Below are 17,122 nucleotides of genomic sequence, written 5' to 3' on the forward strand. Positions count from 1 at the left end.
TTTCTTTGGTACAACGATGTTGAGTAATGTTTGTCTGACCATTCTAACGTCTTGTTAAATATAGAGTCAGCGCGAACGGACCATCAAATAGCGACCGATCGTAGAGCGGTAATATGAATATTTGTTCAGAAACTGCCACATTTTATATCATCTTTCAGAGCAGTTCTTAAGAAAAATAAAAATCTACAAAAAATACAAACTGAAAATGCATTATATTACCATACAGAATCACCAAAATAAATTTGCGCACTACAAAATTTATCACCCTGTTTGCCGACAAAAGCCTACCTATGAATGATATATGAGTCAAATCTAGAAGTTCCTCGTGTTCTTGAAGTTGAAGTTTTCAAGAACTCGACACGGCATCGGTACCTGCCCTCGTCGTCCAGCTGCACCGAGCTGAGGGTGAGCGAGGCGGGACGGGCCACCGTCGCGAAAAACGCACAGAGATCGAACGTATATAGTTTTGACCATTTTAATGCCATTTTGTGCAGCCACCGATGTCCAGATATGTTCAGAAACTGCCATATTTTATATCATCTTTCAGACCAATTAAAAAAAAATCTAATAAATAGTACAAACTTTAAAGCAGTAAAATATATTCTATTAACGATACAGAAGCACCAAATGAAGTTTGTGCACTACAAAAATTATCACCCTGTATATCAAAAACCTACCTATAACAATGAGTCGAATCTGGAAGTTCCTCGTGGGGGAGTTCTTGAAGTCGACACGGCATCGGTACGTGCCCTCGTCGTCCAGCTGCACCGAGCTGAGGGTGAGCGAGGCGGGACGGGCCACCGTCGCGAAGTACGCGCGCGGACCAAACGCGCCCGGGTCTGACCATTGTAACGCTTTGTTGAACGATCTTCCCCGGACGTCGAAACTGTAACAACGATAGATTTTTGTTATAAAACTATGCGTTTTTAATCAATATTATCAACCTATTTTAATGGTCCACTACACGTCCAGACTTCCCTCATAGGAGTTGGAATATGTAACTTAGACAAAACGTTTACAGGCTTAGAGTGATAATAATAAATCACACTAATTGCGAAAATTTGTGTGTGTGTGTGTGTATGTTTGTTCCCCCTTTACGCTGCGGCTACTGAGGCTATTTAGCTGAAATTTGGGATGGAAATAAACGTCATTTTGGATTAATACATAGGCTACTTTTCAACCCTGAAAAATCCATGACTCCCGTGGGATTTGTGAAAAACTTGAATTTCACGCGGATGAAGTCGCGGGCGCGGGGACCTCATCATCATCATCATATCGTCTGATTTGATGATGATGATGAGGTACTACGAATAACACCTAATCAGGTAAATAGGCCCGATTTCGAAGACATCAAAATTCGTCGATATATAGATTTTCGCCATCAAACACCAAACTAAAACTTGTTAGCACACACCTAATGAACCGTTCGCGTCGCACTAAACGGATAAGCGGAAGCCGAGTACAGAGGATCCAATTAGCGCTCAGAAAATTCTCTTAACAACGAAACGCACTTAAGACGGTTCAAGCGAGTTCATTAGCAAGGCTCACCACAATTTAAATGGGTATTTTTTTCGGGAACTTTCCGTCACATGTTCCTTTTAGTTAACCGCTTGCTTCGCTCGATGTTTTGAACTAAGAGTCTTTTATTTATAAATATACCTCTGTGATATATATGATGGCCATATATATGATATATATAAGTGATATATATGACAGTATGAGGGCTAAAAGTTTGTCAAATCACCTGGCCTATTCACTAATTGGATCTTAACAACTTATTATAATAAACATCAAATAAACGGAGAAATATCATCTACCTACTGTATTGATATTCGCGAAGGATTGTCAGTGGGCACCGAATGACATTTGTTACATAGAATCTCAATTTTGTTTATTATGTCAACTAATATACGTCATAGTTAGCGAATTAGCCTGCTGGACTCTTTGAACCGGAACTCAGAGCCGTGATAGCCCAGTGGATATGACCTCTGCCTCCAATTCCGGAGGGTGTGGGTTCGAATCCGGTCCAGGGCATGCACCTCCAACTTTTCAGTTATGTGCATTTTAAGAAATTAAAGATCACGTGTCTCAAACGGTGAAGGAAAAACATCGTGAGGAAACCTGCATACCAGAGAATTTTCTTAATTCTCTGCGTGTGTGAAGTCTGCCAATCCGCATTGGGCCCAGCGTGGTGGAGCCTAACCCCTCCTATACTGAGAGGAGACTCGAGCTCAGCAGTGAGCTGAATATAGGTTGATGATGATGAACATACGTCATAGTTAGTGAATTAGACTGCTGGAATTTTTGAACCTGCCTTTCTAAAGCCACTACGGTCCAAAATTGCAATCGCAATTGGCGACTAACTACTATACTTGAAGAAGCGTGAGCTTGACAAACAATTAAAGTATTTTGATTGAAAACCTAATAATTTAATTAGATTAGATTAGCCTACTAGCTTTAAAATATTGTTCATTTTGAGGACGTTCCGAGAGAGCTTAATAACTAGACGCACAACTAATTGTTATGCAACGAATTATGCTAAAAATGAGTATTTTTTTTCAGAAATTTTCAATTTAATAGCAATTTTTTTCTATTATTATTATTTTATAATATGTTTAGTAGTTATCGCATAACACTACAAAGCTATAAAAACTTGTATTTATAATTACAATATAGTCAGCGATAGCAAACACAACAAAAATTCTATCAAAAAAAGTACCGATAAAATTTCCCAATTCGATAATGAAAATGTCCATAGAACAAATTTAAAGACAACAATGGGGAATAAACTGGCGAAGTATTTTTTGATAAAAGTGCGTAAATTGCCACATGGTCCGCGCGTAAATTCATTTTCCGAACCAAGTCGTTGTCAAATTCTAGAATAAAATACAAGAGGCGCCCGGTGAAGTTTTTCAATTTCCGGACAGGGACTACGTTTTCCCAATTTTCCGAGCTCCTTTCAAATTTAGGCCTGTATCACATTTATCAATGCCGATTCGCCATCTTTGTATGAGAAATTTTATTTTATATTTTAAATTCTTTTTTTATTCAATGACAATATAGCTTTTGACTGCTATCTCACCTGATGTTAAGTGATGATGTAGTCTAAGATTGTAGCGACTTGGAAGAGGTACAAGTTTGATGTACTTACAGAGGGTAAGCTTTTTGTTTGGGTAAACCTCCGGCTTCCACGCGAATGGATCAGGGGCCCATCAACTGATCAGAGTGGGCAACCGGGCATTCGTAATACGGTTCTACACCGCGAAACGAAAGCCTTTAAAGAATTGATTTGGCTAAAATCTTTGTCGTGTAGGCTACAATTACATGTCTCAACGCAACGCTAACGGCCTACGCCGTAGAGGCGACTTGTATCTAGTGTAATTATCTCTTTTTAATTAATGTTAGATTGTAAGTTAAAATTGTAAAACGATACTAAAATAAAGGCTTTTTATTTTTATTTTTTATTTATTATTATTTATTTATTATGTATAATGTATGATTTTTTAACTTGAATTTCATACCTGCTTAGCATAATCCTGTCTTCCTAAGTAGTGGAAAGTAACTAGGTACTCGTAGAAACTGATAAAACTAACTTTTCAAACTTAAAACTTAGCATACTACTATACTACTAATATTATAAACGCGAAAGTTTGTATGGATGTTTGTTACTCTTTAGCGTCGCTACTACAGAAGCGATTTGGCTCAAATTTTGAATGAAAATAGATTTTACTCTGGATTAACACATAGGCACTTTTTATCCCGAAAAAATTCATGGTTTCCCGAGATTTGCGAAAACTGATGATTTTGATGATATGTATGTTTGTTACTCTTTCACGCCTCGACTACTGAACTGAATTAGCTGTGGTATTGCGATATATTATAGCCTGGATTAGCACATAGGCTACTTTACATGGTTCCACAGGGATTTGTGAAAAATGAATTCCACGCGGACGAAGTCGCGGGCGTCCGCTAGTTTAGAATAAACTCATCTAAATTCGAAATGATACATGTGATTCAAGCCTTACAAGCCAAGAAGCTTGCGAGATGATTTGATTGTACACCCCTGCTGTTGGCAGTGATTTAACAATTTAAGTAGGCTTTTTATGGAGGCATTATCACCGGGAAACATTCGCCATTATTGTCGCTTTGATACTAAATAACCGCTCCCCCGGCAAACAGGTGCTACGGTTTCAATTCTCGTTACGCGGGGAGTAAAGAATAATGACCGGAAGCTTTTTTTTCTTGTTCAACTAGCATGATAATCGCACCTTTGTGAAAGGGTTGCTGTTAAAATTAATTACCTAATTTGATGTAAAGGTAAACGATATAAACTCAATTAAAGTTTTTTCATAATTTCTGGCACAGTTATGCTCTGTGGTTTATAATAGTCCAGTATTCGTCAGTTTATTTATTCGTATGACGGCCTCCGTGGCGCAGTGGTTCTCGATGGATTTACAAGACGGAGGTCCTAGCTACGATCCCCGGCTGATGATCCAGGTCTGGCTAGTCGGGACGGGCATGGTTTCCCGAGATTTGCGAAAACTGATGATTTTGATGATATGAATGTTTGTTACTCTTTCACGCCTCGACTATTGAACCGAATTAGCTGAAATTTGGTATTGAAATATATTATTGCCTGGATTAACACATAGGCCACTTTTTACTCCGGAAAAATCCTCGAGGGATTTGTGAAAAACTAAATTCCATGCGGTCGAAGTCGCGGGCGTTTGCTAGTTTCACATAGTTGTTTAGTTCGCAAAGTTTTATCATCATCATCATCATCATCATCATATCAGCCGATGGATGTCCACCGCAGGACATAGGCCTTTTGTAAGGACTTCCAAACATCACGATACTGAGCCACCTGCATCCAGCGAATCCCTGCGACTCGCTTGATGTCGTCAGCCCACCTGGTGGGGGGTCGACCAACACTGCGCTTACTAGTCACCATTCCAGCACTTTGGGACCCCAGCGTCCATCGGCTCTTCGAACTATGTGCCCCGCCCATTGCCACTTCAGCAGCTCGTTGAGCTATGTCGTTGACTATGCGGATCTCCTAATAATAAGTTTTATAATAAGCTTCATTTGCTTAGGATATTATCTAAAGTTAATTCTTCACTAAGAATCAATAATGCCTCACTTTGCACCGACAGTTAATTCAAACGAACGGACGAACGAAAGACTATCGTTAAGTTAAGAACGACTATCACACTTGATTTCCTTCGGAACTCTGTATTGTCCTTAAACTGAGGGCAGCGCCATTCACTTGTAAACATCAAATTACTTCTCAAGAGCACTCCCTACTTCCATTAGACCTTTGTTGTGAAAAAAATTGTATCTTTTGTTAGAGCCTGAAATCGCTTACTACCATTAGGGTTGTCAATATTGATCTCTATAATAATAACTTCAAAACATTCTTAATTTTTTGTTTCCAACCAACGTCAATAAAGGAGGTTCTAAAATCGACGCGTTGCTCATAACTTACCAACTAATTTTGAATTAATTTTTGTTTGAAAATGTTTACTGTTTATTTAGTTCCATGGAATTTTCACAAAAATCTGTACCGCACAAAAACACGTTACAAAGTATTTTTTTTTCAAATCAAGCTGGAAGGATGACAGACTCCATAATACTCTTTGTAAGGCTTTTTAGCAGAAGTGATTCTGGTACACACTAAAAACAGAAAAATAAAACCTTAAAAATAAAAAAAATTAGCCACAAATTTAAATGAAGTTTTGTGTTACTAACTCCCCAAGTTAGTAACTATGTATGTAAAAAAATCTTGGAATCTTAATTTGACCCACATCCCGGTCTTCGATTAGGATGAAATTTTGCACACGCTCTGAGTTCTGATGTGATGATATGGATATCAAATGAAATGGTTTGCTGTCAGGAATACGAAAAATATAGTCACGTGACTTAAATTTAATATTTGTAATTTTTAGTGCGTGCTAAAAGCGTGTTTTTTATTTTTTTTTAACTATTTATAGTTATTTTGTTTTGAGTAAATTAACATTAGTAATAGGTAGGTATTACCCTCTATGCTGTTTTAAAAGTATGGTTAGGAGTACAAAAGAGAGACACTAACTAAAAAAGAATATCATTGTAACGTATGTCCAACTAAAAGAGAATCACCTGTATATAGGTTTTCCGCCGCTCTTCCTAAACCAGAGCACCATGTATACGCGGTCCTCGTTAGTGTCCGGCGTGACGTCACACGGCAGCGACGCCGTCCGGCCCAATACCGCGTCCACTTCCACTGTCGACACTGTAAAGATAAAGATACATTTATAAAAGTTATATTTGGTGGTAATATTATTTTACGAGCCGTGATAGCCCAGTGGATATAACCTTTGCCTCCGATTCTGGAGGGTGTGGGTTCAAATTTGGTCCGGGGAATGCACCTCCAACTATTCAGTTGTGTGCACTTTAAGAAATTAAATATCACATGTCTCAAACGGTGAAGGAAAACATCGTGAGGAAACCTGCATACCAGATAATTTTCTTAATTTTCTGCGTGTGTGAAGTCTGCCAATCCGCATTGCACCAGCGTGGTTGACTATAAGCCTAACTCCTCCCATTCTGAGAGGAGACTCGTGTTTACCATTGAGCCGATTATGGGTTGATAATGATGATGTATAAAAGTATAGAATAAAATATATACATAATATTAATTTATGCCAACCCGCATTGAACCAATGTGGTGGACTATTAACTTAATCCCTCTCATTCTGAGAGGAGACGCGAGCTCAGCGGTGAGCCGAATATGGGTTGATAATGATGATGATTATATTTATTTTTAGTAGTACAGTTCTTTGTTATTTTTTGGGAACAGCACTTCTTTGACTGGCTAAAGGGATTTTTTCTTTCATAAAAGTTGACGGACCAGGCAAATAGTCTACTCGACGTTAAATGGAAAGTAAATATAAGAATAAAAAGGGAATGTTTCATCTTAGATCATGTCCCACAAAATGCACTTTAAAAACTCTCTAAAGTGGCCAGCAGAAATAAGAATGACTCCAATTTTTTTTTCATGCACTTCTTTTCTATGAACTTGGGTAAAAAAGAAAAACATTCACGCAATAAAAGGACGTCCAAAGATACCTAACTCACATTTAATTTCCTTAAGTTTGAACGCTATGAAAAAATGAGGAAATTAAGTTCCAAGGGCGAATTTCCCCGGTTTTACTGCCGACATTTATACCGGCTTAGTTAATTGGACTCGTCTGTTTGCTCTCCATCAGTGTCGTCGTTCGGGGCACACGGGTCATGTGCCCAGTGCCCATTGCAACACAAGGGCCCATTATAATATTTAAAGAAAAAAATATTTGCCATATTCAACTCCGTAGCTCACACACTGGACTTAGTTTGAGTCTTTTTACAGAGCTATTATTTGTTTTATATTCATAGACAGATAATTATATTTTTTTATTTAATTTAAATCATAATCAAATTAACAATTTATTTAAGTAATTCTTATACCAAAAACAAATAAAATTAGTACTTTCTGATCTTAACATCAATCATCATTATCAACTCATATTCGGCTCACTGTTGAGCCCGAGTCTCCCCTCAGAATGACATAGACACGTGATATTTAATTTCTTAAAAAACTAACTATGGAGTTAAACATGGAGAATTAAATTATTAATAAGAAACGTAGTGTTTTTTTTCCATTAGTGTGCCCATGGGGCTTTCTTATGGTTGAATACGGCCCTGTTCTCCATACATAATTTATTAGTGTCTTGCTGGAAGAATTTAAAGCAAGATTCTTTTAAGGTGCCCCTCTGGTGGCTTTTGTTAGCACAATTAGGTAAAAAGGCAAATAAAGGAATATGAAATATATTTGCGTGAATTTCGACTTTAACATGCTATTCTGATTCTGTTTCTTGCTTGCATAATTTTTCTTTTTTCTTATATAATTTGAAATTGGTAATTTTAATTGATATGACTAATACTTTTGTCAATAAACAATAATATTTTTATAGTAGGACCCGATATTGAATCTACAACTTCATATGTTCCTTAAGTTATCCTTAGAAGAACAAAGTAGTATAATCTATAATAAAGCTGATAAATATTTTTTTTTATTCAATATAAATTAGCCCTTGACTACAATCTCACCTGATGGTGATGATGCAATCTAAGATGGAAGCGGGCTAACTTGTTAAGACTAGGATGAAATCCACACTCCTTTCGGTTTCTACACGACATCGAACCAGAACGCTAAATTGTTTGGCGGTACGTCTTTGTAGGTAGGGTGGTAACTAGCCACAGTCGAAGCCTCCTACCAGCCTTTGTTCTTTGCCTAGATAAATTAGCTAAGGACTTATCTTAGGAATTTTATGTTTTCGTAGCTTAAAGAAACTTTACAGTTGAGTTAAGTGTTGTTTTAATTTCAACTCGTTACCACTATACTCCTATGTTTAAGTACTGAGATAAAAGGTCTTGATAGACGTACTAACAGACAGTCAAACCAGGGGCGTAGCTACAGCCTTACAGCCTTATCAATGATACGGGGTCCCCGAACTATAGGGGCCCCTTAAGTGTGAAAGAATAAATTTGTAAAATATAATCTACAATATTTCATTTTTATTTTTTTTTACTTTGTGGTGAAATACTTAGTTTGCCGCTCATCTATTGGGCCCCCAACTAATATTGATACAGGGCCCTTCAAGGCACGCTACGCCACTGAGTCAGACAGACAGATAAAAGTTTTCCGTTTTTTATGGTTCGGATACCAAAAACTATTACTAAGCAAGACAACAAAACAGTGAAATACCGTTATACAATAACATCGAATAACATAACATAAAACGAATAACACGCGCGGTTTCATTTGTGACTTAACCCGTGTTCAAAACCTAATCGCACTCCGCTACATTATTAGGGTCACGATTATTTACGGTTTAAATAAAATTGCCCCTCCGAACAAATATTGTACTATTGGACAAAATGTTGTAAAAGTATTTTTTTTACATTGTTATTGCATATAATAGCTTGAAAATAAAATGAGATTGAATGAAAAATGTACGTTTGAGTCAGGATAGCCAAATTTAATAAAAATGAATTTACTATTTAGTAAAAAAAAACTCGAAGTACTTATGTATAAGGTATAGAGGGTAATATCCAGATCTACTGAATCGATTTTACAAATTCTTTTACCAATAGAAATGTTTTTTATGAGTGTCATATACTATATTTTATCGCAATTTTCTTACGGGAACGGGAGATACCCGGGTAAAACCGGGGGGATCAGCTAGTACATATAAACAATGTAAAAGCTATCTCTTTTCCAAATTACAGCCAATCGGTTTATGAATTTAAGCGTGAAGGGGTAACAAACATAAACACTTACATTTTATGTTGCTTTTATAATATTAGTCATCATCATCATCATTATTAACCCATATTCGGCTCACTGCTGAGCTCGAGTCTCTAGAACTAAGAAAAGTCTCTGGTATGCAGGTTTCCTCACGATGTCTTTCCTTCACCGTTTGAGACACATAATTTAATTTCTTAAAATAGGTACACACAACTGAAAAGTTGGAGTAGCATGCCCCGGACCGAATTCGAAACCACACCCTCCGGAATCGGAGGTAGGGGTCGTTTCCACTGGGTTATCACGGTTAGTAAGTAAATAGGTTTTATGCCTTTACATTAAAAAAATAAAAATAACGTTCAACAGAATTGTTTTTGGAACACAAAATCGCATTTGATCGTTGTTTATTTAATTCTAATAGGCTTTGGCTTTCATTTCGTAACTTCAAAGTTAACAATTTTGTTTTGAATTTCACACAAACAAAACTAAGCTTTTAATCAAATCCTTTGTGTCTACGTGTCAAATACGTTCATGAATATTTGATATAAATATAATTTCATGAAGGTTTTCTATGTACCTACCCTCAAAATCTATCTATAATAGACACCCGTGACTTTGTCCGCGTGTTTTTAAATTGTTTTTGTTCAAAAATCCCATGGAAACCGAGTAGTCTGTGTTAAACCAGGGTATAATCCAGGAATTCAGACGGCAGAGTGTGTCTAATGAGTTATCATATGTATTGGTATTCGCGCTATAGTAACACGAGTTTGAAAAAAAAAAAAAAAATTGTTTACGCCCCACGGACGATGGAACGAGCTATGTTAGGAGTATATCTGCGTGATCGAATCAGAAATGAAGAGATCTGCAGAAGAATCACTTACTGACAAAGATAAGAGAAGAACCCACAGCAAGCTCAGCCAGGGTTTATTGATGTTACTGATTAAAACTGGAACCGATGGATTAATGTGCTCTCCAAGACACGAGGGTGCAACACACCTATTTGCATGGACTGAGAAGTTTACTGAGAATCTATACTAATAAAAAAAAAGAAAAGAAGAAGAAAGGAAAGAATATTATAAAGCTGAAGAGTTTGTTTGTTTGGTCTGATTTAAAATTTTTTTCAGTGTTAGATAGCCCATTTATCGAGGAAGGTTATAGGCTATGTTTTACCCCCGTATTCCTACGCGGGTGAAACCTCGTGGCGTCAGCTAATTTAATATATTTTCTTTGTACGGCTTAGGACTCAAACTCAGGACTCAAACACTGACTACTGGACCACCGAGGCACACAACTAATACAAAAAAATAACATAAAACATTTCCAAAAAGACCCACCGTTCGCGTGTTGAAGGAAATTTCAGGGCCGGTCAATTTGTCAGTACGCCCGCTACTATGTTTGCCTCCCAACTTAATGTAATAGCTGTGTAGAAAATATTTACCCGGCCCGCTAATTTTTCACTACCTTTACTTAATTATTTCAATTTATTGATTCGTACAAAGAAATCAATTTAAATGGAACTATATTCTAAATGTCGTTGCAGCGTCGTCATTCCCAAAGTGTCGGAAAGGCGACCCCGCACCGAAAAGCGCAGTGTTAGTCGACCCCCTTTCATTACACCCCTTTCATTACACTCCCTAAGAAAGCCAATGCGAGAAAGTGCAATGAATTTAGAACAATCAGTCTTATGAGTCAAGTTCTAAAGGTATTTTTAAACATCATACACGAACGGATTAGATCCAAATGTGATGAACAACTTGCAGACAGTCAGTTTGGTTTCAGAGCGGGAGTGGGTACAAGGGAGGCTCTTTTTGCAGTACAGGTTCTGGTGCAAAAATGCAGAGACATGCAGCAAGACGTTTTTCTTTGTTTCATCGATTACGAAAAAGCCTTTGATCGAGTATTGCATGACCGCCTTATTGCTATATTACATAATGTCGGCTTAGATGACAAGGACATCCGTATAATCCGGAATCTTTACTGGAATCAACAAGCTACGGTTCGAGTCGATAATGAAGAAACAGGCTATGTTGAAATTAAAAGGGGAGTTCGCCAGGGCTGTATTTTGTCACCTACGCTATTTAATTTATACTCCGAGTCAACCATAGCAGAAGCAGTTGAAAATCTGGACTGTGGAGTAAAAATTAATGGCAGAAACATTAACAATATTAGATACGCTGACGATACAGTTCTTATTGCCTCATCTCTGGAAGAACTTCAAAAACTTGTAACCAGTGTAAATGATTACAGTGAGCAAGCTGGTCTTAGGATGAACATCTCAAAGACAAAATTCATGGTTATATCAAAAAGAAATATTGATAACCCTGAAATCGACGTAGCCGGCCAAAAAGTGGAGAGAGTGCGCAAATACAAATATTTGGGTACGTGGCTTAATGAAACCTGGAGTAGCGATCAGGAAGTTAAGACTCGCATTGAAATAGCACGAAGTACTTTTAACAAAATGAGAAAAGTTCTCTGCAATCGCAGTCTTAAGATTCCTCTGCGCATTCGACTCCTGCGTTGTTACATCTGGCCCATACTTCTATACGGATGTGAAGCCTGGACAGTAAAAGAGGACATCAGGAAACGTATAGAAGCGTTCGAAATGTGGGCTTTTAGACGCATGCTGGCTATCAGTTGGACTCACAAAGTGACGAATGCCGAAGTTCTGCGACGCGTCAATCAGAAGCGTGAACTTTTGCAGACCGTCAAGACGAGAAAAGTCGCGTATCTAGGGCACGTACTACGACACGAGAGATAGGAGCTTCTACAGCTCATCTTGATGGGAAAGGTTGCTGGTAGAAGAGCCGTTGGTCGCAGAAGTCTTGGCTGAGAAACATCAGAGAGTGGACCGGGATCGCGAGCGCCGCACAATTATTTCGCCTCGCGAAGGATAGAGACGAGTTCAAGAATCTGACTGCCAACCTTCGCTAGTCGGAGAGGCACCTTAAGAAGAAGAAGTCGACCCCCCACTAGGTGGACCGAAGACATCATGCTGGATGCTGGCAGCTCGAGATCGTTGTATTTGGAAGTCCATGCAAGAGGCTTAAGTCCAGGAGTGGATGTCAAAACGCAACAGATGTAAAAGTATTTTAATAAATAATGATTTCTCTGAAGCGAATACGAATGCGATTTTAAATTTAATATTTTATGGAAAAAAACCTGCCATAATAAGACATACTCGTACCGCATTTTAGGAGGGTTTTAAGTCTCTTGACCCATGCTCCTACCATAAGTTAGTTTATATAATAATTTATTTATTTTGCTATAATCCGCGAAAAGCCGACGAACCCACGCGACAACGTCACCCAGGTCCGACAAAATACTTTCTACGTACGTTTCACCCCGAAACCGGAGTATTTTAGTCTGGAGATTGGATTATAGCAATAGAGCAATAGAGCAACAGTTTAACGGTAAGAGCGGTCAGATTCATCACCGAGGGGTGGTGATTCGATCCCCGCCCCGTTGGTCTATTGTCGTACCCACTCCTAATACAGTCTTCCCCGACTAGTTGGAGGGGAATGGGAATATTGGTCACTGGTCATTGGAGACACGATTTCTCATGATATTCCTTAAATACGTTTTATTCTTGTACAATTGAGGGTCTAGATTATAACTAAGGGCTGAGGATGAAACCTGCCGTCCAAAAATAGCTTTAAATAGTGAGCTTTGGCCGGAATAGATTTTAAGCGTCTCAGAATAGTGCCATGTAAAATGTCATGAATGGTTTGAAGAAATGTATTCAACCCATTCACGACGCAAGATTTAGATCAATATCTAAATGATGGAAGTTCTACCATAAAAGTGTTCCAATTTCAGATTGCGTCCTATTTAAGTTTTGAATCGATATGTTAATTCAGGGCATACTAATTTATCTCCGTTCTAAATTTCAGCGGTACGTCTATGGTAACTAGCCACGACCGAAACCATCAGTACCAAACTTGCGATTAAACTGTGAATCGAACCTGCTATAGCTTGGCAAATTTGTTCGTAACACTCTTGAAATTCCGCGGGGGCCGGGAGGGGGATAGCGATGCCCCGGGCGCACGATTTCATACCCGTGCAGTAATTCCCCGCCCGTCGCCCGCATATCATGGGAGTGTCATCAACACACTTGCCAAGCTATAATAGAGTTGATATATGGGAACGTGCCTTCATCACCGCACACAATTCCGTTTTCCCTACCACCTACAATATGGGTATATTCAAGTCAAGAGTTCGGTATATATGGGTATATTCAAGTCAAGGCATCTTCTAGTTAAGCGCGTTCCACTTTGGCCTGCATCATCGCTTACTGTCAAGCATGATTGCAGCCAGGCGCTCGCCTATGTAACGTATAAAAAAATACAAAATTTATTCGTATTCGCACACTTTAGCCCTATGACCGTAAAGCCGTAACATCTTCCGAAAATTGTTTATCTATAACTCTGTCGATATAAGTCATATCGTTCGCGTACAGTGTTTGTACCAGATTGGGGTCGCGTGATCAAAGTCGTTTAGGCGCCGGTCAATTTGGCATCGCTCGCCGCTACCTAGATTTGTTTAATTTTACTTACATAATGGGCATGTTTTGGTGCCTATAACATAAATGTGCCAATAATAACCCAGCAGTATAAACACTGTACGAAGACTAATAAATCTTGACTGCATCAATATTACCGGTTATTTAAACATAACGTTATACACAACAGATCCTATATCACGGATAGGGGATGGGAAGCTTAGATCGATCATGCTGCTGGTCAGATAACTAAAATGCGATACCTAGTCGGTAAAAAAATATTAAAATAATTAACTAATAAATCATTTGATATATAAATTTTATAAGGAATAGATTTTCTTGGTAATCCAACCAATGTATCGGTGCTAAAAACTTAAAATCTCGAAGAGACTGTCCACCACCTGTCTTCAGAGGATCCTCGATTACTTCGGCCACGTTCCCAGGAGAGAAGGAAATTACTTAGAGAAACTAGTCATCACCGGCAAAGTGGAAGGTAAGAGACCAAGGACGTAGCCCGATGCGTTGGTCCGACCAAATCCACGCCACTCTTGACACCAAAGTACACGAGGCTCTGCAAGTCGCAAAAAGCCGAGCCACATGGCGCGACATCATCAAGAAACAAGCTTGTATTAGGGGACTCTTAGTAATGAGGAATACGACGCAAGGAGGAAATTTTCTTGCATCATAAAATGAGAAAGATGGCTAGACCGTCGTGTATAAAAACTGAAAGTCTGTCAGCCGATGTTCCTACTGCAGGCAAATACGGTGTTGGCAACTATGGAATTTGTACTATTGTAGTTTTGTAAGGTTATAAGTATTAAAGATATAATTCCTGAATCGTCGAAACCTACGGAAAATAACATCCACAATTAAATTTAGAAGGTCTAAATTATTGGTAAAGGATTGCCGCATTGTGTAACTAGGAAGATGGTTTCTAAAGAAAATATTACTCTAAACTTTGAAACCTGGTGTATAGTACGAGTATTTAAGTACTTACCTATGATACGAAAATGAAAAATAAATAATCTGCTTTTGTAAGCTTTTAAGCTTAAAAAGAGTGAAACAGGGGAAGAAAGTTCTCTATACAGCTATGTGCTGCAAAATAACTTCTTACTTGGTGACAAGACATGTATCCACCAAGGATTCATCACACTGAACGACTGTACGTAACCAGATTGCAGTGACATCTGGAATCGATTACGGAATTTGAATCCATCTCACGGAGACTCTAAATCGGTCAGCGAGTCAGCGGGGGAGCGCCGACGTGACTGCACCACGGCCGTGCCATTATTGGAACAATACACATTCAAATTCAGAATACCTTCCTATGCTCCGTTTGACGGCGAATTTTCTTTGAACGTCTTCGAACGTTATGTTTGCCTGGTTTGATAAATTTAATAGAGTGAATAAAGTACATGTAAACTTGGAGCTGGTTGTGTATATAAGTTGCAGTGCATAATTATGCCTATAATATTATTTTTAAAAAGTAATGTGAAACCAAGCGAAGCCTTAAGATATTGACAGTGTTCGACGCTTTTCAACCTGTATCATTAATGTCAGAATGAGGCTCTATGAGAGAGACTTACGTAGTCTTATAGAAGCTAAAAATTTGTCAATTTGCTCCTACTACTCCAACTGCTCCTATAAGTAAGTTTGTTCTGTCCGGCCGATCCAACGGCGACATCCCGCAATAAGTGATCACTAGTTGAATTCATGTCATTTATGTGATCTTTATTAGGAATTTTACTTGTATACCTGTACTATTACGAATTCTGTGCTTATGGTAGAATAAATAGTTATTCTTATTCATTAGTTATATAATATCTATTAAGTAAGTATGACAGATTATTCTTCTTTCAGTCATACTACTACAAAAAGAATAACTGCCTTCTGTTTCCAAGTCTTGTATCAGTCACTGTACAAGCTCAGACCAATAACCATAGGACCTGCCTCGCTAGACGTTACCCCTCTGTCAATCGTCTAAGATCACGATCTAACGGCTTTATAGAAACTGCTTCTATAGATGATGAGAATCGATGTTTCATTGTTTTGTTAAATTACACGTGTGGGTATTACGATTTAATGTATTGTTGTGTGTAGTGTAGAGACACAGGATATATTTATTGGTGTTAAATATATTCGATGTGTGAGCTTACCTCGTCCGCCTCAAAAAACGACAGACATTTTTGTTGCTGAATTTGAGTGCGATATAAGTCCAAAGGTAGTTTGTCTGAGAGCACAGAAGTATAAGGAAAATGTCTTTCTTCTTTCAAACTATTGACTGAAACGTCTCGCCAAATAATAAATAATTAGCTATTGCTTTTTTGTTGTGAGTCAAAAAGTAGCCCAAAAACTGAAGACAATAAAAAAAGATTCGGACAATCCACACAAATGGAATTACACTTAAAAGATAATTCCCCGCCAAGTGGGGAGCACATTAATAAAGTTTGCATTCTACTTTCGCTTTTATCCCACGTTTTTTATTTGCGGAGAAGGGAAGCAAGAGAATAAAGAGATTCTTTAAAAGCGATTCAAACAAAACATTGTAACAAGTTAGAGGCAACTTAAGCGTTAACTAACTTGTTGGGAAAATGGCTTCCCACTTGAATCGTTCTGAATCGATTACTTGACATCCAATTGAGAATTCGTTTCCTTATTGGTGACTATTGATTTTGGAGAGAATACAATTTTTGGGACGTTAGACATTGAATACTAAACAGGGATAATTTGTGTTTCATTGACACTTTTTGAGTGGGGATTTAAATTTATCTTTGTGCCGAGGGGTTGTTTATTTGAGGTTCGAGTATCAATGTGTCTGATGTCTCAAATAGATTTATGTAAGAAATAGAGTCTTAAAAAAGTGTTTTTGTGAATTCTTTCTCATAGGAAAGACCTATACCTATATTGCATCATTGAGTAAGGAGACGTTACTTTATCATAAAGTGGTAATTGTAGGGGGTAATCTCTGGAACTATTGAACTGACTTTGAAAATTATGTTTTTTATCCCCGTATTCTTACAAGAACGGGGACTACGTAAATATTTTTATTTTCAATAGAAAACAAAAATATTTTTGTAGAATTATAAATATCTAATCATTTTTAATTTTGCTAATTTTACTACTCGTTAAAGAGTTTTCGTCTAGAAGCTATAGCTAGAGTGTACGTCTGTCCGTGTGTTTTTCTGAAACAATATTATATATAAAGTAGCTATAATACTTGTTGAACCGACCCTACCAATTAATGTTAAGACGAATTCCACCACTTATAACAAAGCAAAATTTCGCAGAACATGCAAGGAATA

General features: G+C 37.8%; 1 protein-coding gene across 1 annotated transcript in view; it reads right to left on the reverse strand.

Moving 5' to 3' along the window:
* The window catches only part of LOC112046945 (hemicentin-2-like), a 202,424-nt gene that overhangs the window by 57,339 nt on the left and 127,963 nt on the right, over positions 1-17,122 (reverse strand). The window contains exons 4-5 of the mRNA XM_052888103.1: positions 6,136-6,268; positions 678-886 (exon numbers count right to left, since the gene is read on the reverse strand). Of these exons, the coding sequence (XP_052744063.1) occupies positions 678-886; positions 6,136-6,268 (342 nt within the window). The remainder of the gene's footprint in view (positions 1-677; positions 887-6,135; positions 6,269-17,122) is intronic.

Source organism: Bicyclus anynana, chromosome 21, assembly GCF_947172395.1.
Source record: "Bicyclus anynana chromosome 21, ilBicAnyn1.1, whole genome shotgun sequence".
NCBI classification, from domain to species: domain Eukaryota; kingdom Metazoa; phylum Arthropoda; class Insecta; order Lepidoptera; family Nymphalidae; genus Bicyclus; species Bicyclus anynana.